The sequence below is a fragment of the Chiloscyllium punctatum genome, chromosome 4, assembly GCF_047496795.1.
Source record: "Chiloscyllium punctatum isolate Juve2018m chromosome 4, sChiPun1.3, whole genome shotgun sequence".
Classification (NCBI taxonomy): Eukaryota; Metazoa; Chordata; class Chondrichthyes; order Orectolobiformes; family Hemiscylliidae; genus Chiloscyllium; species Chiloscyllium punctatum.
The window spans coordinates 58,048,097-58,071,298 of record NC_092742.1 but is presented as its reverse complement, the minus strand read 5'-3'; the positions used below and the strand labels follow the sequence as shown (position 1 = coordinate 58,071,298).

The window sequence follows — 23,202 nt, the reverse complement described above, 5'->3', positions numbered from 1 at the left end:
AAAAGCCATGGTGTGACCTTTGTAATGCAAGATTTACATTGGTAATACACATTTAAAGGGCATTTTCAGAATGTTTACTTTCCTCTGTATGCCAATTGTCCTCTACCAAGTTCATGCATTTGAACTATTTTGCTACTGATGTTCAAGGGATTTTGCCCTTCTTCGTTCAGTATGGTGTTTCTGGTTTTGCAGCACGAGGCCTACAAGTCTTTATCCAACTAACCATTTTAATGAGTTCAGGATATTCAGACATCAGATCTTAGTGTTGGAATAGGATCAGCAGCACTATACTGCACCAAGGCAAACGAAAGTTAACTGATTTGTCCATCTAAGAATTTGAAATGGCTTGCAGCTCTGAAATTCCTTTTCAAGAATAGATTGAACTTCTAGCTGGATGAGTAAATAAATTCTGCATTTGGAGCAGAAAAGGGATATAAAAAGTCAGAAAGGTCCCATTTCAATCTCTGACCTCTGCTGATTCATCATTTCAGCCAGAATCAAATTGATCTCAATGTCCTACAGCAGAGAGATAGAAATGAAAAAATAACAATTAGCTACTGTTTCCAAAGTTGGAAACTTGGAAAATACACCTCTGTGGATGAGGAATCACATATGTTTGCAATGAAGCCCCGGAGAATGTTCAGCAATTCTATTTCTTTCCCCCTGAGTAAATGGCAATTGATTTAAACGTGCAGATCCATTTTTTTTTACATGGCTGTGGACCCACTGTAATTTAAAGTAAATGACTTATCCAGAGCCTTCTGGGTTGTCAGGGGCCAGAGAGGCCAAGTTGCAACTACCTGGATACATCAAGGGTGGAATTTTCCATTTGATGAAGGTGATGACACTGGAGAGATACTCATCACCTTCTCAACAGGTTTAGACAAGGAGGTCCACTGGGGACTTTCTGAACCTGATAAGGGCCTCAATTGCAACATCCGTCATTGGCTGCTGTCTTGGGCAATAAAGTGACTGGGTAACCACATCGACATGCATGCTGGGTTGGGGGAGGAGCCTTTAACTGTCCCATTCAGGGGTAGTCAGTCCCAGCTTACGGCCTTTGAAAGCCGCACTTCTACTCATGTCTCTAATACACAAAGCAACTCTCTACAATTCCCGACCTGCAGGAAGCAAATGAAAACGACGAACTTTCTTGCTGTTGGATTGTGGAGGAGTAGGCCTCAACAAACTGCCTTTAGGATCCAGAGGCTGCCAACTTCTGCTTGGCAGCTCCTGGAGAGCTGGGACATCATTATTGAAGCCTGTGATAAATGGAAATACTCATTGAATCAGACAGTACAGAAGAGACCTTTCAGCCCATCGAGTCTGCACCGACACGTGAGAAATACCTGACCTTCGAAGGTCGGTATGGACATGCTGGGCCGAATGGCCTGTTTCCACACTGTAGGGATTCTAAGTAATGAAAAACTCTTTTCTTTATTCATTTGAGGGACTAGGGCATCGCTGGCTGGCCAGCATTGATAGTCCATCCCTATTTGGCATTGAGAAGGTGGCGATGAACTGCCTTCTTGAATTAGTGCAGTCCACTTGCTGTGGATTGACCCACAATGCTGGTAGGGAAGGAATTTGACAGTGTTTTTGCTGTTGTCTTTTTCGGTTCCAAGGTCGATGCCAGGTGGTCAGTCTGGTTTCATTTCTTTGTGACTTTCTAGCAATTGATAAAACTGAGTGGCTTGCTAGGCCAGTTCAGAGGGTAGTTGAGAGTCAATGGCATTGCTGTGGCTCTGGAGTCACATGTAGGCCAGATCAGGTAAGGAAGGCAGATTTCCTTACCTAAAAGACATTAGTGAACCAGATGGGTTTTTATGACACTTGACAATGGTTTCATGGTCATTTCTAATGAAAGGCTTATGCCCAAAAGGTCGATTCTCCTGCTCCTCAGATGCTGTTTCACCTCCTGTGCTTTTCCAGCATCACACACTCGACTCTGATCACCAGCATCTGCAGTCCTCACTTTCTCTAATGGTTTTGTGGTCATCAGTCAACCTTTAATTCCAGATTTTTTTGTTGAATTGAAATTCCACCATCTGCCATGGCGGGATTCAAACCCAGGTTCCCAGAACATTATTTTGGGTTTTTGGATTAATAGTCAGTGATAATACCACTAGGCCATCGCCTTCCCATAATCCCATTTACCAGCACTTGGCCTATAGCCTTGAATCCAGACCTTAAGGCTCTGGCATTTGGAATACTGTAAGCAGTTTTGAGCCCATTTCTAAGGAAGAATGTTCTGCCTTGGTGATCCAGAGGTTTCCAAGAATGATCCTGGGTTGAAGGACTTGTCATATGAGAAGTGGTTGAGGCCTCTGGGTCTGTAAACATTGGAGCTTAGAATGAATGGGAGGGGTGGATCTGACTGAAACTTTTGGAATACAGAGAGGCCTGGATAGAATGGACCTGGAGAATAGGAGAGACTAGCACCCAAAGGCATAGCCTCAGAGTGTTGGGATGGTCCTTTAGAACTGACATGAGGAAGAATTTCTTCAGCCAGTGAGTGATGAATCCACCGAGGACTGTGGAGGCTAAGTTATTGAGAGTATTTAAGATAGGTTCTTTCTTGGTAAGGGGATCAAACACTGCAAGCAGAGGCAGGAGATTGTGTTAAGGAATATATCAGCTATGACTGAATGACAGACAAGACTTGGGGGGGCCGAATGGCCTAATTCTGCTCCTATGTCTTATGGTCTATAACCTCATGCTAACTCAAGTATTCTTCATGGACCAATATTTAGGCGAAATAAGATAATGTTCTAAATGTCATGAAGTCACTATTTTTAAAAAAACTTCCATTGACCTATTCACTGCCATTAGCTTCAACTTAATTTCTTACAAGAAATTCTATTCATAATCTCACCGATATCAATTAAACTGAGAAGAGATAGTCACCATGTGATAATGAAAGGTTATCAAATCAGTCATGAAGCACAAATCCTACAATAATATCCTTATGTCAACAGAGATTGAAACAGCAAACACAGATTTACTTTTACTCGACAGTTTTTTGTTAAATGTAAAGTCTAGAACATTTAAGTGCCTTCATATCTTCACAATTCCATTGAGTTTATCCAGTTTTTACAATGTCTCTGAAAGGTATTTCTGGATCTATCCAAAACTGTACCCAGCTCTCCAACTGGATTCCCTATATCCTCTAAAGAATTGCAGCAGCTTTAGACTTCACCCTAAGAAGTCAAAACTACATGAATCTTGGTTTGGATATCTTATATGCAAAAACTGGATTTCACTAAAGGCACTTTAACAGGTGCAGTTGCCTCCATGAGCAATGGATGTGCAAACTACAAATTATCTCTGTTCCCACTTGACATAAATTTAAGGGGACATAAATTTAAGGTGAAGGGTGGAAGGTATAGGGGAGATGTCAGGGGTGGGTTCTTTACCCAGAGAGTGGTGGGGGCATGGAATGCGCTGCCCGTGGGAGTGGTAGAGTCAGAATCATTGGCGACCTTTAAGCGGCATTTGGATAGGTACATGGATGGGTGCTTAATCTAGGTTAGAAGTTCGACACAACATCGTGGGCCGAAGGGCCTGTTCTGTGCTGTATTGTTCTATGTTCTATGTTCCACCCCATTCCTTGCAAAACGTTTGTTGCTAGTTTTGGGGCCAAAACCTTTAAAAGCAGGACTGTGATACTATTTTCCTTCAGGCTGGACATCTCCATATTCAAGAATATTCAGGTCATATAGTCATGGATTCAATATGCCTGTTACGATTTCTGGACCATTAGCCAGATATTACCTTCAGTTCAGCATCACAGTTCAGTATAACAAGAAATATGAGAGACAAACAGATGGCATTTCAGGACGTAAGGGACTCTCAGAAAAGAGAAAGAAATGATGCAATGCAGGCAGTCGCATAGAGGGTCTCAATCTTAGTGATGAATAAATTCATGAGCTTTTCATACTTGGCTGGAAATTGTACAATCCTTCCAGGATTTCTACAGGCATTTCTGCACATTATATAATTATTTTTTACTTTTGCAAGTTGAGTCAGAAATGAAAGGTAAATGCTACAAAAACAAACAGTCGTTACATTTTAATTTTCTAAAAATACAAAATAAATTGTTCACATTTTAGCTTTGAATTAACTGTGAAACACTAATAGCAATTTCATAACTGAGCAAACTAGATTGTGCAGTATGAAACAGCCTCATGTGTTTCAAGATGAAGTCTTTGCTCCTGAAAAAGAGAAAACAAGCTTCGACCATATATTCCTCGAGAAACTCCCTTAAATTTAAAAGGCTCTCAGCCAATTTTTCAAAAGCTTTGAATAACAGCATCCAAGTATGGCACTGCTGCTGTTGGCAGCTGCTTCAGTCGGCAGACACAACACAGCAACCAGGCTCCAGGCTTAAGAGATTTATGAAATTGACTTACTTTGTTCTATGGCATCTGGAGTTCTACTTTGAACTTTTATCACTCTTGCAGTTGCTGGTCTTTGCTCCATCGCAGGTATGTCATCGTCCTGAGGAAATTTGCAATAAGTCACATGATAGTTGAGTAACTTTTTCCAAGGCTTTTTACGTACCGATGACATCTTAGTCAGAAACAAGATTCTAACCCTAAATGATGTCTGTGCAAGACTACAGCTGTTATGAATTCATTCAGACCGTTAAACTTAATGATGGATTTTAACTGATATATTAAAAAATAACAGCAAACCTGAGGAAAGCAAGCAAATGTGAAATCTCCTGCTGCCAACTAGCAAGCCAACTGCCCCTACCTTCATCCCATCAGGTGCCAGGGCCATTTTCCAAGAGGTAGGAGAGCATGAATGAGGGCAAAGATTTACCTAACTGTAAGCAATAATTAGCTAATCCTCCTTGTTTAGGGCCCAATATGTCCACTGTGACATTGTGGATTACTGAGTAGAATCTAAATGGCAGCCTCTTGGCATTGAGTGCAGCCACTGCAGTTGTGGAAGTGTTCCATTTCCTGCACCAACTCCCATCCAACCCACAAAACTGGGTACTGATTTAGTTTTTTTATTGTAAACTTTAAAAGGTTAGAGAGAGGATGCCTCAATCTTGTCGTGGCCTCTTCCTCACTTACTATGCAAAGGTAGTTTGCTGTTCTTTCAAGTGGCAGAGCCTGCTAATGGTCCCCTTGCTTTGAGAACTTGCCCACCTTCTATACAATCAGACTGATGAACTGCCATCTGGCCACTGAGTAGCCAACCTGGGGAAAATCACAGCTGAAAGACTTCCGCACAATAGGCAGGCTTCAAACCTCCACTTTAGCGAGATAACAGACTTGTGGGGAAATCTGACAATGGTTTGTAATATGAAAATGATTATGCAAAATGATTAAGTACGAACCATACAAATGTATAAATTAGGACTGGGTGCAGGTCATTCAGCCCTTTGAGCTTGCTCTGCCAATTGGTATGACCATAGTCAATCTGATTGTCAATGCAAAACTGTAATCCTGCTACCTCTGATAAGCCTTCAACTGAAAAGAGTTTCAAAGACTCATAACCTCCTGAGAGAAAATAAAGCCTAATCTCTGTTTAAAGTAGGCAACGCCTGATTTAAAACAAAGGTCTCTAGTTCTAGATCCTCACACATGTTCACCCCATCGAGACCACTTGGTGCCTAATATGTTCCAGTCAAGTCACTTATTACTCTTCTAAACTCCAGCAGATTCAAATCAACCCATCCAACCTTTGCCTCACAGCGCCAGAGACCCAGGTTCAATTCCCACCTCATGCAACTGTCAGTGTGGAGTTTGCACATTCTCCCCGTGTCTGCGTGGGTTTCCTCCGGGTGCTCCAGTTTCCTCCCACAGTCCAAAAACGTGCAGGTTAGGTGAATTGGCCATGCTAAATTGCCCATACTGTTAGGTGAAGGGGTAAATGTACGGGAATGGGTCTGGATGGGTTGCTCTTCGGCGGGTCAGTGTGGACTTGTTGGGCCGAAGGGCCTGTTTCCACACTGTAAGTAATCTAATCTAATTCAAGTATTAGTCTAGTAAACCTTCTCTGAACTGTCTCCGACATATTAGTATCCTTCCTTAAATAAGGTGACTAATACTGTGCACAGTATTCCAGATGCAGACTCATTAATGTCCTTTATAACTAAAGCATAACGTTCCTCCCTTGGTACGCCATTCCCCTTGTGATAAATTATAATATTCTATTAGTTTTCTTAATTACTTGTACTATCTGTATACAATTTTGTGTGATTCATGCATAAGGACACACTTGCATCTCAGGATTTTACAATCTTTATACCATTTAAATAATATACTTTAATCACTCACCTTCACCTATCTATACATTTTGTAGCTTCATGTTTTTTTCACAACTTACATTCCTATTGTCTTTGTGTCATCAGTGAATTTGGCAATGATTCCTTCTGTTCTTACATCTATGTCATTTATATAAGTTGTAAACAATTGACATCCCAGCACCAATCCCTATGGCACATCACTCGTTACATCTTGACGATGTGAAATAAAATCACATTTATGCCTACTCTCTGCTTTGTGAAAGCTAACATAATCTCTTATCCAGTCCAATACGTTACCTCCTATTCCACGAACTTCTATTTTCCATAATAACCCTTAATTTGGCATCTTATAATACGCTTCTGGAAATCTAAAACCAGTACATCCAGCAATTCCCCTTTATCCACAGCACATGTTGTCATATATGTCAAATTTGTCAAATATGGTTTCCCTTTCACAAAATCATGACTCTACCTGATTATATTGAACTTATCAAGTGTTTTACTATTACAACTTTACTAAGAGCTAACTTTTTCCTCTGAAAGATAATTTTCTTGTTTAAGCATGCAGCATATCTGGGTAAGTCAGAGTGACATTCATGAGACCAGAGTGTGATATTCTGTTGAGCAGCATTTGAGTTCCTTGATGAGAACGAGTTAGATAACTGGCCTAAACATAAAGTGTTTTTGTTGTCAAGGAGTTTAACAAGATTTTGTGTCTTTGGAAATCTGTGAGATGTATGATTTTAATTTTCACATATGTGTACAATAATAGAAAACAGAGTCATCACATCTTATTTTTACCACAGGCTAGTGAAGACAAATTCCTTTTATAAATTTGAGTGCAGTAACAGTACAGAATCAATTATCCGTATGTCAATCATCTGCACTGTTCAATTACTCAAGCTGAATAATGCCCTTTTGTATTATTTCTGAAAAATCAGTTTATAAATTTGTATGCTGTACAATGTGTGATGAAATGAAAGCCTAGCATAATTGTGCTCGGTTACAAATATCAAAATATACAGTCAGGTTAGGTGATTGAGGTCCTACTACTATTGCAGTGGGTTCAAGATGAGAGGATGCAGACATTCACACTGACAAAATCACCACTTATACAAAAAAATGTTGTAATAAAATGAACTTAACAACAGATGTGATGTAATTACACAATAAAATAATTTTATGTGGAAGAGGAATTTTGCCATCTAGGGCGTAGCAGCATTCATTGTACTCAAGTTCAGTTTTACATTAGTGAAGCCAAAGTACTGTTTGACATTTAATTGAATCAATATTAAAGTCTTTACAAGGTAGATCGATGCCCTGGAGATTTATTTAAAGTTAGAATGTGAAAAATAAAAATGTAAGAGAATTGTTGTAATTTATCTAATATAAGTTAAGTTTATTCAAAAATTTGAGGTTTAAATACTGATATTGTGTGATATTGGATTACATTTTTACTGCAAGCTATTTGAAATAAAATAAATACATGCAATATATATATGCTTCTGAGACTGGGTAGCAAGTTAAATAGCAGCACACTGCATCTTCAGTCTAAGGCTCAAATCCTGTTTCAAATTAAAGTGCTGCAGTGCTCCACTGGAAAATATGTATGTATAGTTCCAGCTGAAGCCCTAGTGCATTAGACATACACCACAAATTGCCCATATTCAAATTGAAAATCTAAGCTGATTACCCACAGTACGGGCATTCTAATAATGCTGAGCGTAGATGCGTTGGAAAGGAGAAAGTAACATCTACTTGAGTTACAAACTAAAATATGTATCTAGAACAAGTAATTAAGACCTTGATATTCCTTTACTTTATAAACATTATAACCCTTTAAGGCTAAATTGTAAGCAAAGTGCATTTCCTTGTGAATCTACTTTGGGTAGAATTTCACCTTTACTACTCTAGCTGATATTATTGCAGACAGGTCATCTGTCCATTATATGAACCTGTCTGAATTGCATATGATTCTTTAGCCAGATTAGGGAACAATTGGTGAAGGTGGAAATCCAGCTGAGCATCAATATCAGGCTGCATCTATAGTGTGTCTCCTCAGGCCATGTCAATGATAGCCACTTGAAGAAACAGCCTCAGGCTTTGCAGCTTCTTTCACATCTTTGTAAATATCTCACCTTGCCCTAAGGATGATACTGGTTCTTATCGCTCAATTGGCTGCTGCCTGGACTTTTCTTATCCCATCAATAACAGACTCAAGATTGTTTTTACAGTATGATCAGAACTGGATGCTAGAAGTCTAACAACTATTCTGGTGAACTATATTTCTTATGCTGAATTAATTAAAGGAAATCAGACACATATAGAATTATAAGAGGCATTGATAGGGTGGATTGTTGGGTAGAAATATCAAATACTAGAGGACATTGGTTTAAGAGTGGGAGAGTTTAAAGGAGGTATGTGAGAAATTTATTTTTTTCAGAGAGTGGGCAGGTGTCTGGAACATGCTGCCAGTGGAGGTGGTAGAATCGGATATGTTAGCAACACTGAAGAGGCATTTCAACAGACATGTAAATAGGCAGGTATTAGATGGGATACGGACAATGTGCAGATAGAATTAATTGAGAATGGCACCATGATCAGCACAGACATGGTGGGCAGATGGGCCTGTTCTTCTGCTGTATGGTTATGTTATTCAGGGAGATAATGGACTTGAACGTGTGGCTGGGGAACTGGTGCAGGAAGAAAGGATTTAAATTCTTGGATCACTGGGGTATGTTTTGTGGTAAGCATAAATTATACAAGAAAGATGGTTTGCACCTCAATAGGTTGGGGACCAGCATTCTGGCAGGCAGGTTTGCTACTGCAACACAGCTACATTTAAACTAAGTAGCGGGGGCGGGGGAGGGGACAAACTGGATGTTTAAGAAGGAAATTGACAGGGAAAGTTAGAACAAGGGAAGTCAAGAAAGACAACTGTTATCAATGAAGCAGAAAACTCAAAAAGGGATCATGCTATAAGGTTGAGTGAAATAGGAGTTGATGGGAAGGGTGAGGGCAGAAACAAATTAAAAATACTATACATGAATACACGAAGCATTAGAAATAAGATGGATGAGCTTGAGGCTCTTTTGGAAATTGGCAGATACGATATTGTGGGGATAACTGAGACGTGGATTCAAGTGGACAGGGCCTGGGAAATGAATATTCAAGGCTACACGTGGTTTCGTAAGTACAGACTGATGGGCAGAGGGGGTGAGGTGGCCATGTTGGTAAGGGATGATATTCAGTCCCTTGCACAGGGGGACCTAGAATCAGGGGATGTAGAGTCAGTATGGATAGAGCTGAGAAATTCTAAGGGTAAAAAGACCCTCTTGGGAGTTATCTACAGGCCCCCAAACAGTAGTCTGGATGTCGGATGTAAGTTGAATCAGGAGCTGAAATTGGCCTGTCGCAAAGATGTTACTACAGTTGTTATGGGGGATTTCAACATGCAGGTAGACTGGGAAAATCAGGATGGTATTGGACCTCAAGAAAGAGACTTTGTGGAGTGCCTCAGAGATGGATTCTTAGAACAGCTGGTGCTGGAGCCTACCAGGGAGAAGGCAATTCTGGATCTGGTATTGTGCAACGAACCAGAATTGATCAGGGACCTCAAAGTGAAGGAGCCATTGGGAAGTAGTGACCATAATACAATAAGCTTCAATCTGCAATTTGAGAGGGAGAGGGTACAACTGGAAGTGACAATATTTCTGTTGAATAAAGGGAACTATGGAGCTATGAGGGAGGAGCTGGCCAAAGTTCAATGGTGCAATACCTTAGCAGGGATGACAGTGGAGGAACAATGGCGGATATTTCTGTGTATAATGCAGAAGTTGCAGGATCAGTTCATTCCAAAAAGGAAGAAAGATACTAGGAGGAGGCATGGGTGACCGTGGCTGACGAGGGAAGTTAAGAAACATATAAAGTTAAAAGATAAAAAGTATAACATAGCAAAGATAAGTGCAAAAATGGAGGACTGGGAAGCTTTTAAAGAACAACAGAGGATTACTAAGAAGGAAATACGCAGAGAAAAAATGAGGTACGAAGGTAAACTGGCCAAAAATATAAAGGAGGATAGTAAAATCATTTTTAGGTATGTGAAAGGCAAAAAAATGGTTAAGACTAAAATTGGGCCCTCGAAGACAGAAACAGGGGAATATATTACGGGGAACAAAGAAATGACAGAAGAATTGAATTGGTACTTCAGATCTGTGTTCACTGGGGAAGACACAAGCAATCTCCCTGAGGAGTGACAGTGACTGAAGGACCTGAACTTAAGAGAATCTATATTTGCCAGGATTTGGTGTTGGAGAGACTGTTAGGTCTGAAGGTTGATAAGTTCCTGGGGCCTGATGGTCTACATCCCAGGGTACTGAAGGAGATGGCTCGAGAAATCGTGGATGCGTTGGTGATTATTTTCCAGAGTTCGACAGTTTCGGATTAATTCCTGCGGATTGGAGGGTGGCTTATGTAGTACCACTTTTTAAGAAAGGTGGGAGAGAGAAAGCAGGAAATTATAGACCAGTTAGTCTGACCTCAGTAGTGGATGCTGGAGTCTATTATAAAAGATGAAATTGTGACACATCTGGATAGTAGTAACAGGATAGGTCAGAGTCAGCATGGATCTATGAAGGGGAAATCATGCTTGACTAATCTTCTGGAATTTTTTGAGGATGTAACTCTGAAGATGGAAGGGGGAGATCCAGTAGATATAGTGTACCTGGACTTTCAGAAAGCTTTTGAGAAAGTCCGACATAGGAGGTTAGTGAGCAAAATTAGGGCACATGGTACTGGGGGCAAAGTACTAACTTGGATTGAAAGTTGGTTGATTGACAGGAAACAAAGAGGAGTGATAAAGGCTCCATTTCGGAATGGCAGGCGGTGACCAGTGGGGTACCGCAGGGATCAGTGCTGGGACCACAGCTTTTTACAATATATATTAATGATATAGAAGATGGTATTAGTAATAACATTAGCAAATTTGCTGATGATACTAAGCTGGGTGGCAGGGTGAAATGTGAGGAGGATGTTAGGAGATTACAGGGTGACCTGGACAAGTTAGGTGAGTGGTCAGATGCATGGCAGATGCAGTTTAATGTGGATAAATGTATGGTTATCCACTTTGGTGGCAAGAACAGGAAGGCAGATTATTACCTCAATGGAATCAATTTAGGTAAAGGGGCAGTACAAAGAGATCTGGGTGTTCTTGTACACCAGTCAATGAAAGTAAGCATGCAGGTACAGCAGGTAGTGAAGAAGGCTAATAGCAGACTGGCCTTCATAACAAGAGGGATTGAGTATAGAAGCAAAGAGGTTCTTCTGCAGCTGTACGGGGCCCTGGTGAGACCACACCTGGAGTATTGTGTGCAGTTCTGGTCTCCAAATTTGAGGAAAGACATTCTGGCTATTGAGGGAGTGCAGCGTAGGTTCACGAGGTCAATTCCTGGAATGGCGCGACTACCTTACGTTGAAAGACTGGAGCGACTGGGCTTGTATACCCTTGAGTTTAGAAGACTGAGAGGGGATCTGATTGAGACATATAAGATTATTAAAGGACTGGACACTCTGGAGGCAGGAAACATGTTTCCGCTGATGGGTGAGTACCGAACCAGAGGACACAGCTTAAAAATACAGGGTACACCATTTAGGACAGAGATGAGGAGAAACTTCTTCACCCAGAGAATGGTGGCTGCATGGAATGCTCTGCCCCAAAGGGCAGTGGAGGCCCAGAATCTGGATTCATTTAAGAAAGAGTTGGATAGAGCTCTCAAGGATAGTGAAATCAAGGGTTATGGAGATAAGGCAGGAACAGGATACTGATTTAAGGATGATCAGCCATGATCATATTGAATGGTGGTGCAGGCTCGAAAGGCAGAATGGCCTACTCCTGCACCTACTGTCTATAATTCTAATGACTGGATAGCTGAAATAGTAATAAGTCAAGAAGATCATTTGTTGACAAACAATTACTGAATCACAAAGTTTTGCAAAACTCTGCTTTCAAAGTTCATGCAGCCCTCTAGCACATAATCTCATTGGTTTCTGCCAGACTGAGCTTTTATTTTCAATATCATTCATCTAAAATCAACCAAACCTGTATACCAGATGAACAATTTCATTTGAAAATATAGTTAAGTGCAAGTTAGGGTTTCCATTATCTATTGTATGAGAAACCAGCCACAAATCTGATCATGTCCCCAAATTGAATCAATCAGCATTCCAAGTTTCTGCTAAACCTTTGTGTGTTTTTGAGAAAACTCTTAAAGTTGAGGGTTTTTTCAGACACAACAATACATGTTTTAATTTCCTTTTCTAATTTGCAGAGATTGACTACAGAATACAAACCAAACTAGTAAATGGTTCAGTATAGCATTTTTTGATTAACTTTCAGTAATTTAAGATGGTATTACCCACATATGGTAGTCAAGACACTGAATTTTTTTTAATGATAGATCAGTTTTCAGTTGTATTAACTGCACCAAATTACCATTCTTAAATATTTTAATGGATTTAAAAGTACATGCCCTAAACATTGTCCGAATCTGCTGCTGCATGGAAAATATCAAGTTTCACAATTTGCAAAACCATGAGCAGAAATGGAGTTTAAAAAAAAACTCAAAGCCAACCCAATCTATTTTTGCTTTGCATCCAGATCACTGATAGCACCCATAACAAAAAAAAAATCAGACAATTATCTTTATTTTGCTGTTTATCATCAAATAAGTACATACCATTTTTCAGGCCCTATAGAATACAGCTATCTCTATCCACAAAAGTTGCCTAGATAATAATTTCATGCACCAAAATTCCAATCAGAAGATCCTCCTCTCCCTACATCTGAATTTTCTGGCCTCCTTTGAAAAGGTTGCATTTCCAGCTGCAACAGGTTGAAAGTTTATTTCTGTCCTCATATAGCACTTTCACAGGATTGACATGCTCAGTTAATTCAAATTATCTGATAACTTAGTGCCAAATCCCCATTCTGTTGTGAAGTGTCATACCTAAAGTTTGACATTTAGCTATAAACAAACTAGGATTTATGGCAGTCAAACAATATCAGAGAGTGGCTGAAATCTAGGAGCACTGTTATGTCTGATTAAGATCAGGTCATATCAAAAATGAAGACATTTTGTTTCAAAGCATATGAAACATGATATGAATCATAAAGCCCAACTCCCAAGTTCCAAACTAAAATAAAAATTGCTGGAAAAACCCAGCAGGTCTGGCAGCAAAATCAGAGTCAATGTTTTGGGTCCAGTGACCCTTTTTCACAACAGTTCCAAAGTTCCAACAAGTGCTAAGTTCAAAAGACTTTTCAACCAGTCCACTTATAATTTGTAATGTGTTTTCCAACACTTAGTTCTCTGCATAAGCAGAGGAAATAGATACATTTCTCTTTGCTATCATGTTAGTGGGACATCCACAATTTGTATAGTCTAGGGAGTTTGGTGTGTTTCTTTGCAGTAGATAATATTTTAAATCTTCAAACTGCAACTGGCTTTTGGACTGCTCCAAAATACTTCAGAGACAGGGTCTCTTTTATACTCATTTGGGAATCATTTTGGTTGCAAGGTACACAACTACAACAAAAATCACAGCTCAGCAAATAGCTATTCAAGTAGACTGGAAACCTCTCTGATACTAACCTGTCCCTGGCTTTCTGATTTAGGGGTCTTCTGGAGTGCTTGACTGCTGTGAAGTGCTGGGATGGGACATGTTTCAAGATCTGCCAAGGTCATAGGTCCATAGCTGGTATCTAGCTCCCATCCGTTTCTCTCTAAAGAAGACACAACTGCAGGTATTAAAATCATTCAAAGTTTGAAAAAAATGATATACTATAAAACCATTTAAACCCTTGTTTAAAAAATTCATCCCACAGAAAAAGAAGCATGGTGCAGGGAGGATGAGGCAACCATGGCTGACTAGGGGGGTCAGGGATAGCATAAAAGCAAAAGAGAAAGCATATAATGTGGCGAAGGACAGTGGGAAACTAGAGGATTGGGAAGTTTATAAAGAACAACAGAGGGGCAACAAAAAAAATAAGGAATGAGAAGATTAAATGTGTGGGTAAGCTAGCCAGTTATATAAAGGCAGACTGTAAAAGTTTCTTTAGATAAAGGGCAAAAGAAAGGCAAAAGTGGACATTGGGCTGCTGGAAAACAATGCTGGAGAGATAGTAGTGGGAAACAAGGAATTGGCTGAAGAACTGAATAATTATTTTGCCTCAGTCTTTACGGCAGAACTGAGTATGGTGGCCATCACAAGGAGAAGGTGCCAGAAAAACTGAATGGCCTGAAGGTGGATAAATAACCTGGACCAGATGGACTACACCCCAGAGTTCTAAAGGAGATAGCTGAAGAGGTGTTAGTGGTGATCTTTCAGGAGTCAGGGAGGGTAACAAAGGACTGGAAAATCACTAATGCGGCACCCCGGATTAATAAGGGAGTACGGCAAAAGATGGAAAATTATAGGCTGATTAACCTAACCTTGGTCGTGGGTAAGATTTTGGAGTCTATTGTGAAGAATGAGATTCCTGAATACTTGGAAGTGTTTGGTAAAATAGAGCAAAGTCAGCGTGGTTTCATCAAGGGGAGGTCATGCTTGATAAGTTTGCTAGAATTCTTTGAGGAAGTAATGAGCAGGACAGACCAAAGACATTCAATGGATTTTATCTACCTGGACATCAAAAAACCTTTCACAAGGTGCTGCACAGGAGGATGCTGAGCAAGATAAGGAGCCATGTTGCTTGAGGTAAGGTGCAAGAATGGACAGAAGATTTGCTGTCTGGCAGAAAGCAGAGAGTGGGGATAAAGGGTCTTTCTCAGGATTGCAACCAGTGATAAATGGTGTTCTGCAAGGATCAGTGTTGGGACCACAACTTTTCACTTTACTCATTAATAATTTAGATGAAGGAACTGTTGGCATTCTGGCTAAATTTGCAGATGTTACAAAGATAGGTAGAGGAACAGGTAGTATTGAGGAGGCTGGGAGGCTGCAGAAGGATTTGGACAGGTTAGTAGAGTGGGCAAAGAAGTGGCAGATGAAATACAACATGGGAAAATGTGAGGTCATGTAGAATAGAGGTGTAGACTATTTTCTAAATGGGGAGAAAATTCAGGAGTCTGAAGTTCAAAGAGACGTGAGAGTTCTAGTCCAGGATTCTCTCAAGGTAAACTTGCAAGCTGAATTAGCAAAAGCAGTGATGTACTTCTAAGGCTTTATAAGGTTCTGGTCAGACCACATTTGAAGTATTGTGTGCAGTTCTGGGCTCCATATCCCCTCTCACCTCTGTCCAAGGCCCCAAAGGATCCTTCCACATCTGACAGAAGTTTGTCTGTACTTCTGCACACATCATCTACTCTATCCTTTGCATCTGTTGTGGTTTCTTCAACATCGGGGACACAGGATGCCAACTTGCAGATTGTTTCAGAGAAGGTCCCCTGGACACCCGCACCAACCAACTCCACCGCCTCATGGCCGAACACTTTAACTCCCCCTCCCACCACTCCACCAAGGACATGCAGGTCCTGGGCCTCCTTCATCGCCAAACCCTAACCACCAGACCCCAGGAGGAAGAACGCCTCATATTCCACCTTGGGACCCTGCAACACACGGTATCAAAGTGGATTTCACTAGTTTCCTCATTTCCTCTTCCCCCACTTTATCCCAGTCCCAAGTCTCCAACTCAGCACCACCTTCTTAACCTGTTCATCTTCCTTCCCACCTATCCACTCAACTCTCTCACCGACCTATCACCCTCCCCCACATCTTCATCTTCCTATCACATTTCCAGCTACCTTCCCTCCAGCCTCTGCCTCACCCTCCCCTCCCACTTATCTCTCAGCTCCTCCCCACCCTGGCCCACAAGCTTCATTCCTGATGAAGGGCATTGCCTGAAATGTCGATTCTCATGATCCTTGGATGCTTCCTGACCTGCAGAGCTTTTTCAGCACCACACTCTTCGACTCTGATCTACATCATCTGCAGTCCTCACTTTCCCCATATCTCAGGAAGGATGTACTGGCCCTTGAGCATGTTCAAAGGAGGTTCATGAGAATAGTCCCAGGAATGAAATGCTTAACATATGAGGAATATTTGAGGACTGGGGCTATACTCAATGGAGTTTAGAAAGATGAACAGGAATCTAATTGAAACTTAGAGAATACTGAATGGTCTGGACTGATTGGATGTTGGGAAGATGCTTTCATTGGTAGGAGAAACTAGGGCACGAAGGAACAGCCTTGCAGTAAAGCGAAAACCTTTAAGAATGGTGATAAGGAGGAACTTCTTTAGCCAAAGAGTGGTGAATCTCTGGAATTCACTGCCACAGAAGGCTGAAGAGGCCAGGACTTTGAGTATATTTAAGACAGAATTAGATAAGTTATTTTTTGTCAAGGGGATCAAGGGTTATGGGGAGAAAGTGGGAGAATGGGCTTGAAATACTTCTCAGCCATGATTGAATAACTGAGCAGACTCAATGGGCTGAACACCCTAATTTCTTTTCCTATATCTTATGGTCATTGTGAATAGCAGCAGTAACAAAGATTGCAACTCTCCTGATCTGCTGCTACACTTGCTGCCATCATTTTCCAGAACTATGATGTAAATTCATGGCTGAAAAACCAGTCAGCACAATGATCTAACTTATGGCATTTGTCATCAATGTCACTAATGCAGCACGTTAGTTCAAAACAATTATTCTAATATGATTTGATTGTAGTTCCTTGCTATCAAGAAAGTTAATTTTATATGGATTAAATGTTATTGTCAGAAGACTAGAAATAAAGTAGATCAACTCCAATTTGTTGATTAACACTTGCTTCTTCATGAATTTGATTGAAAAAAACAAGCAACATTACTGTTATTTGAAGAATAAGAAACAAGATTAAGTATTGCCAAACTGTTATAAGTTTATCTAAAACCAACAATGCATGAGTAAAATTCACCAAACATAGCTTAGATAAAGGCAATGAGGGCCAAGGAAGAAGAATATAATTTAGGTGAAATTTCCAGAAATGTTTCAATGTAAATATTAAAATGTTCTTCGAATTTCTTTTGAGTAAATTCACTTCTTACAGATTTGCATAAGACTTACCTAAGAGGAAACAGCAGTTTTGTAGGACTGCCAGTTTTATTTATACACATAATACCCAACATGAACACCTCATAATGAAGTTTTTTCTGAAAAGAACAAGCAGAATTAGGATTCTGGAAATAAGGACAGAATTTTAAAAAATAGTGAGCCTCTTATTTAAGATGGAGACGAAGAGCATTTCATCTCTCAGAATGTCATTAAGTTTTGGAAGCTCTTTCATAGAAAGTAATGAAGGCTAGGTCATTGAATATATTCGAGGCTGCAAGACACGATTGTTAATTGATGATCGAGACAAAAATAGAGGGGGCTGGTGGGAGGCAGGAATGTAGGGTTAAAGCCACAATCAGATCAATCATAACTTAATGAATGAGAGAGCAGGCTCAGTGGGTTGAATAGCCATTCTCCTGCTCCTATTTCTTAAGATTAGATTACCTACAGTGTGGAAACAGGCCCTTCGGCCCAATAAGTCCACACTGACTCTCTAAAGAGTAACCCACCCAGACCCATTTCCCTCTGACTAATGCACCCAACACTATGGGCAATTTAGAATGGCCAATTCACCTGGCCTACACATCTTTGGGCTGTGGGAAGAAACCGGAGCACCCGGAGGAAATCCACACAGACACGGGGAGAATGTGCAAACTCCACACAGAATCGAAGGCTGGAATCGAACCTGGGTCCCTGGTGCTGTGAGGCAGCAGTGCTAACCACAGAGCCACTGTGCTATCCACGGTTCTCATGAACCTAGTAACAGGATTTCAATGTGAGATAACATAGCAATAAGAAGCAAATTTGGTTCTTTTCTACATTGAAATTGTGCCTGATAGTCGAACTTGAATCCAGGTGCAAGAAGAAATAACCAAAAATTCATGACTTCTTCTCTCAATTGCGATGACTTTAGGTCAAATGCACCTGAGTGGATATTGGGTGAAGACATGATAGAATTGACAAGTGAAGTCATAACTTCAGCAGACACTTGTTGTTTATGGTCACATATGAACAATGCATTGGGGCGTGTGCAGTTTGCCATTGGACAGAGCCATGAATGAGATGGTGCTTTCAAGTGAAAAAGACAGAAACTGAGTAAAATGAAGGACAAGCTCATGATATGCTTTCAAAGGGGAAAAACTCAAAGCACATGTCAAATATTTTCTTACTGGAAGCAGATTGAAAAATGGAGTACACAGCAATTGGCTGTCTCCATGAAGACACTTATAAATTAGCACACAACAACAATTGCAGGTCATCAGCCACATCTCTTGTCTGGAAAGTGCCTTAGGATGTTAGACAATCTAAGCAATAGGGGATAACGCTTCTAAGTGTGAATAAGAGGAGTGATTTCAACTATTGGTCTCATGGCACAGGAAAAAACTCTTGTTCAGCTCAATGATACCTACTGCATTAAACAAACTAGATAGTTTTCCCAGCTAGAACATGTCAGGATAAATGTCAATTCCCTTTGTTGAAGAGATAACTATCGTCTACTAATTACCTTTTTGAATATCAAACTGTCCTGGTGATGGTGAACGTCCTCTTCGTGTTAAGCTTGAGCCTATATTCATTGATCGAGAACTTCTGTATTGTGCTTGTCCAGTCAGGATGCTTTCTGCTGCTCCAGTAAATTTGGGCATCTGGCCTTCACTGATCTGTCCTGTGCTGCTATCATCATCAGAGTCCTGTACGGCAAAACAAATATGGATGTATATGTATAATTCGGGAGACTACAGTAAGTGATGCAAAGCTTAACACTTGAGTAACTGTGGGTACAATATTTCAAATTTATTATAAATTGATGATATTTTACTCGATGATTTATCTGAGAGAATTCTGTGTCAAGTTTGGCAGAACATGATCAAATATTTCCCAATTAGTTAACATGCACACATCTCCCTGGGAGGAATAGTTGTACATATGGTCAGAGTAATATATCTAAACCCTAACTCTTGAAAAAAAAATACAGGTCAGATATCCTTTATCTGCATGTCCGAAAATCAAAAAGATCTAAGAACTGAAGGTCTTTTCAAAAGCAGACCTGAATAGACCCGCTGAGTTCAGGCCCTTTGAAGAAAGACTTGGCCTAAATGGACCTAAAATCAAAGTTGTTTTTCCAAAGGGCTCGAATGGAACTATACGCTTTCATCGGTAGAATTTTGCTATGCATTTTAGTGTATTCTTATGTTTTCAATAACTAAAAAAAAATTCTACTCCTCCAGAGCACATCTTTCAGATTGGTAAGCTGCTCATCACTTTTTTTTAGTCACTCAAACCTCCATTTGATTTTCCAAGCAAACAAAGTTGCTTGTCTAAAGTAGCAACAGTCTAGTAAATCCAGGCAAATGGATGTCCTGTTGTGTCAATAGCACTGAAGACAGTTTAGAATCAGGATGTGATTGGCAATTGAAACAAGGAAGCTGAAGCAGATTTTTAGCTGGAGGCAGAAACAGGTTTGCAGATCCAGATACTCCTGACTGGTCTAAGTGTATCCAAAAACCAAAAATATCCTTTATCTAGCAAACAGTTGGTCTGGGGTTTTTCGGATAAAGGATATCAGTGTGATCAGACTGTTTCCTAAATTTGATACGTGTAAGACATTACCAAATCAGTTTGAAAACACAGTATTTTTGGCCAACGGCCACACAAAAGTTTATAAGTTTTGTTTGTTGGTGGTAATTAATAAAAGATCAAATTGTGCAATGAACTTGGATCTATCTCAATGACAAAAGTGCACAGAACAGATCATGTTAATTCAGAAGATGTATCTATAATCAGAAGGACATTGCTTATCTGCAAATCAATATACTAAACTTTCACCATCATGGTTTGGATGGTGATGCAGTGGAGCGGATTCCCCACCCAATTTTCATCCGTTTGAAAGTAATAGAATGTACACTGGGAATGGGCAAGCTGCTCTACCACCATTGATGTGGTGAAAATGAAACTTTCCATTGCTAGCTAAAGTCCAGAATTAAAAGAAGAATGTTGTTACCTGCAGGAGCCTGCAGCTATGATATATTTTCTATTGAGAAATTTGAACATTGCAGTCAACATTGCTGTATAAATTTTATCTTTTGACATTTTATATCTGCAGTAAGAAAGGAGCAAAGATCCTGTATGAGTGTTAAATTAACACCCACTATGCCAAAAGCAACTTAATCATTTGTTCTGATAATTTAGTGGCAGGAATTATATTTTTAAACTGTAAGTGCACTGCTACAGTCCTGGTTAGGATTCTCCAATTTGGTTACAATCCAGTTTGGGGACAAGTTTTTTTTTAAGCAGGTGAAATTTGAAATCCCAGATACTTACAAAGAGAATAAAGGCACAAGATACAAGACCATTAGAAGATTTTGATTTACATGATCAGAAGATTTTCAATTATACAAGAGACAACGAAAAGCTCAATACTCTCTATCTTGTACCGATCATACAAAATTACCAAGTAAACATGAATTAAAAGGCATATTCTGGTCAAACAAACTATTAACTGCACATTAAATGCACAGCCATTAATTTCTCAGCGACTCACACAGACATCAATGAGCACTGCAAGTCACAGATTCCTTAAAAACTGTCTTCCTCATTCCTTCCAGGAATTTGGGCTCCTCTCTTATGAGGATATTGCTTTTAATTTCCCGCAGTAGCCGCTCAAATTCAAATAGCCCCAAATGACAACTGATCTTCTAAATTGGTCAATTGTTTATCTCGAGAATGCATCCTTCTAGATCCACAAAGGTACACCCAGTATCAAATCATCTCCATTATTCCAGCTGTTCAGATGCAGAAAGCACTACTGTCAGGCTTCCAAGACACAACTTGCAAATGCACCAAGCAAATACTTGTCCTAAATTACAACTTTAACACTCTATTTAACTCTATCGACTAAGGTCTGGAAGAGATGTCTCAGACAAAATGGAATTAGAGAGAAAGTAAAAATTGGGTGAGAACTGGTGCAAATGGGATACAGGTAATAAGTATTTTGGATTTGTCCAATGTGTGGACTGGAATAAATCTCTGACTCAAAGTATATGCCTGGATTCTGTCACACCAACCTTTAACCTGGTGTGTCTCAATGCTAGCAGAGAATAGCTTAGCCATTTGTAAAGCGAAGATTAAAAAACATGTTTAATTCTAACCAAACAGTAATCTGAAGAAGACATCAGAGACATGGCTGATTCAAAATCTAAAATAATGGGATATGATTCCCCACCTGTTTTTGATGTGAAAAATTATGACCAGTTTAAAACTGAAGTAACCATGTGGAACTGCTGTACATATTTACTGAAGAAGAAACAAAGTATGACCTTGGCACTTTTGCTGCCACACAAAAGCAGGATGAGAAGGTTTTTGGAATTGGAAACTGAAGATTTGGATACATAAATGAATATTTTGACAAACTATTAACTTGCATGAATTAAATTGATTAACCTGATGATCCAGTTTATCAGGCATGGTCAGATTTTGACAAATTCAGAAAGAATGGTGATAATGGAATTCACTGGGCTGTATGCAAGATGGCATATATTTTATCTGGAAATTCCTGGATCTCTGCTGGGATTTAAATTATTCGTCTGTGTCAAAGTACCAAATTTAGACAAGCTTCTAGTTTTTGACAGGAGTTAAATTTGCAGATAAACATACACTGCTTGAACAAACATCAGAAGCATAAAAAGATCCTTGGAAAGTATTCATTTTCAGTAGCAATAAGCCATATGATAGAAAGTAGCAGATTCAATGTTAATGGCTGGCAAGGCAGTCTAGATATAGGAGAAAGTGAGGACTGCAGATGCTGGAGATCAGAGCTTTAAAATGTGTTGCTGGAAAAGCGCAGCAGGTCAAGCAGCATCAAAGGAACAGGAGAATTGACGTTTCCTGTTCCTTTGATGCTGCCTGACCTGCTGCGCTTTTCCAGCAACACATTTTAAAGTCTAGATATAGGTCACAAGTGACAGTAAGAAAGAAGACTTTTAACTAAGAAAAATGAGGACAAAAATGCTTTTGACAACTTTGAGACTCAAAGAGTATTTGTGAATTACAATGAAAGAATGAACTCCAGAAATGCGCAGCGTGTAATTAATCAATGTTTCAGGTGTGATTTCCAAATGATATTAACAGAATTAATTAATTTGAAACTAAATACAAAAAAAGAGTAGATTCAGAAAAAGATGGAGATATGGATCAAGGCGAGGCCATTAGATTGGTCACAAAACATTTTAGCCCAGCGATGAATGCTTTGGTGGCAGATTCTTTCAATTGTGTCGTATCAGACAGCAGATAAAAGTCTACAGTGTGTGGGATAGACTGGTTCGCTGGGTAATAAGGATTAAAACAAAGCCAAGGAATTTCGACTTCGACCAGTTTCAGACTTGGGGATGAGTAGAGATTTTTTTTTCTTTCAAACCTTGTATGTTAGTCTCATTCTCAAACTTGGCACATGTATTTAAAACATCTGATCTCTGAGTGGCCAATTTTGGAAATCTGCTGAACAGCGAACATTTTTTACCATTAAATGTATATCTCAGTCAAGAATTGGTGTAGCTCTCTCTTGAAGATGAGTGGAGAAGAAGAACCCACTGTACCAGTTGGCAACATATACTCGAGGTTTACGACCCAATATCCTGTCTATTTCTATTTCCTTGTGGTTTAACTCGATATTGCTGGTCCTCACCAATCTGTCGGACTGGAATTATTTATCAATTGTTTTGCTATGCAGCCAGCCTCTTTCATTATTTTAAAAACCTCAATCAGCTTGCTTCTAAATGTACACAGGTCTAAAGCTAAAGGGTTTTGAGCATAAGAATAAAGAAGATTAACCAGAAAGATGTATGCAACACATTTTTCC

The 23,202-nt window shown here is 39.8% G+C and overlaps 1 protein-coding gene across 6 annotated transcripts in view; it reads right to left on the bottom strand.

Annotated features, from left to right (window-relative positions):
- Positions 1-23,202, bottom strand: part of kiaa0586 (KIAA0586 ortholog) — a 521,487-nt gene that overhangs the window by 53,026 nt on the left and 445,259 nt on the right. For all 6 annotated transcript variants that reach the window (XM_072568823.1, XM_072568824.1, XM_072568825.1 and 3 more), the window contains exons 29-31: positions 18,856-19,039; positions 13,915-14,045; positions 4,413-4,500 (exon numbers count right to left, since the gene is read on the bottom strand). In XM_072568823.1, the coding sequence (XP_072424924.1) occupies positions 4,413-4,500; positions 13,915-14,045; positions 18,856-19,039 (403 nt within the window). The remainder of the gene's footprint in view (positions 1-4,412; positions 4,501-13,914; positions 14,046-18,855; positions 19,040-23,202) is intronic.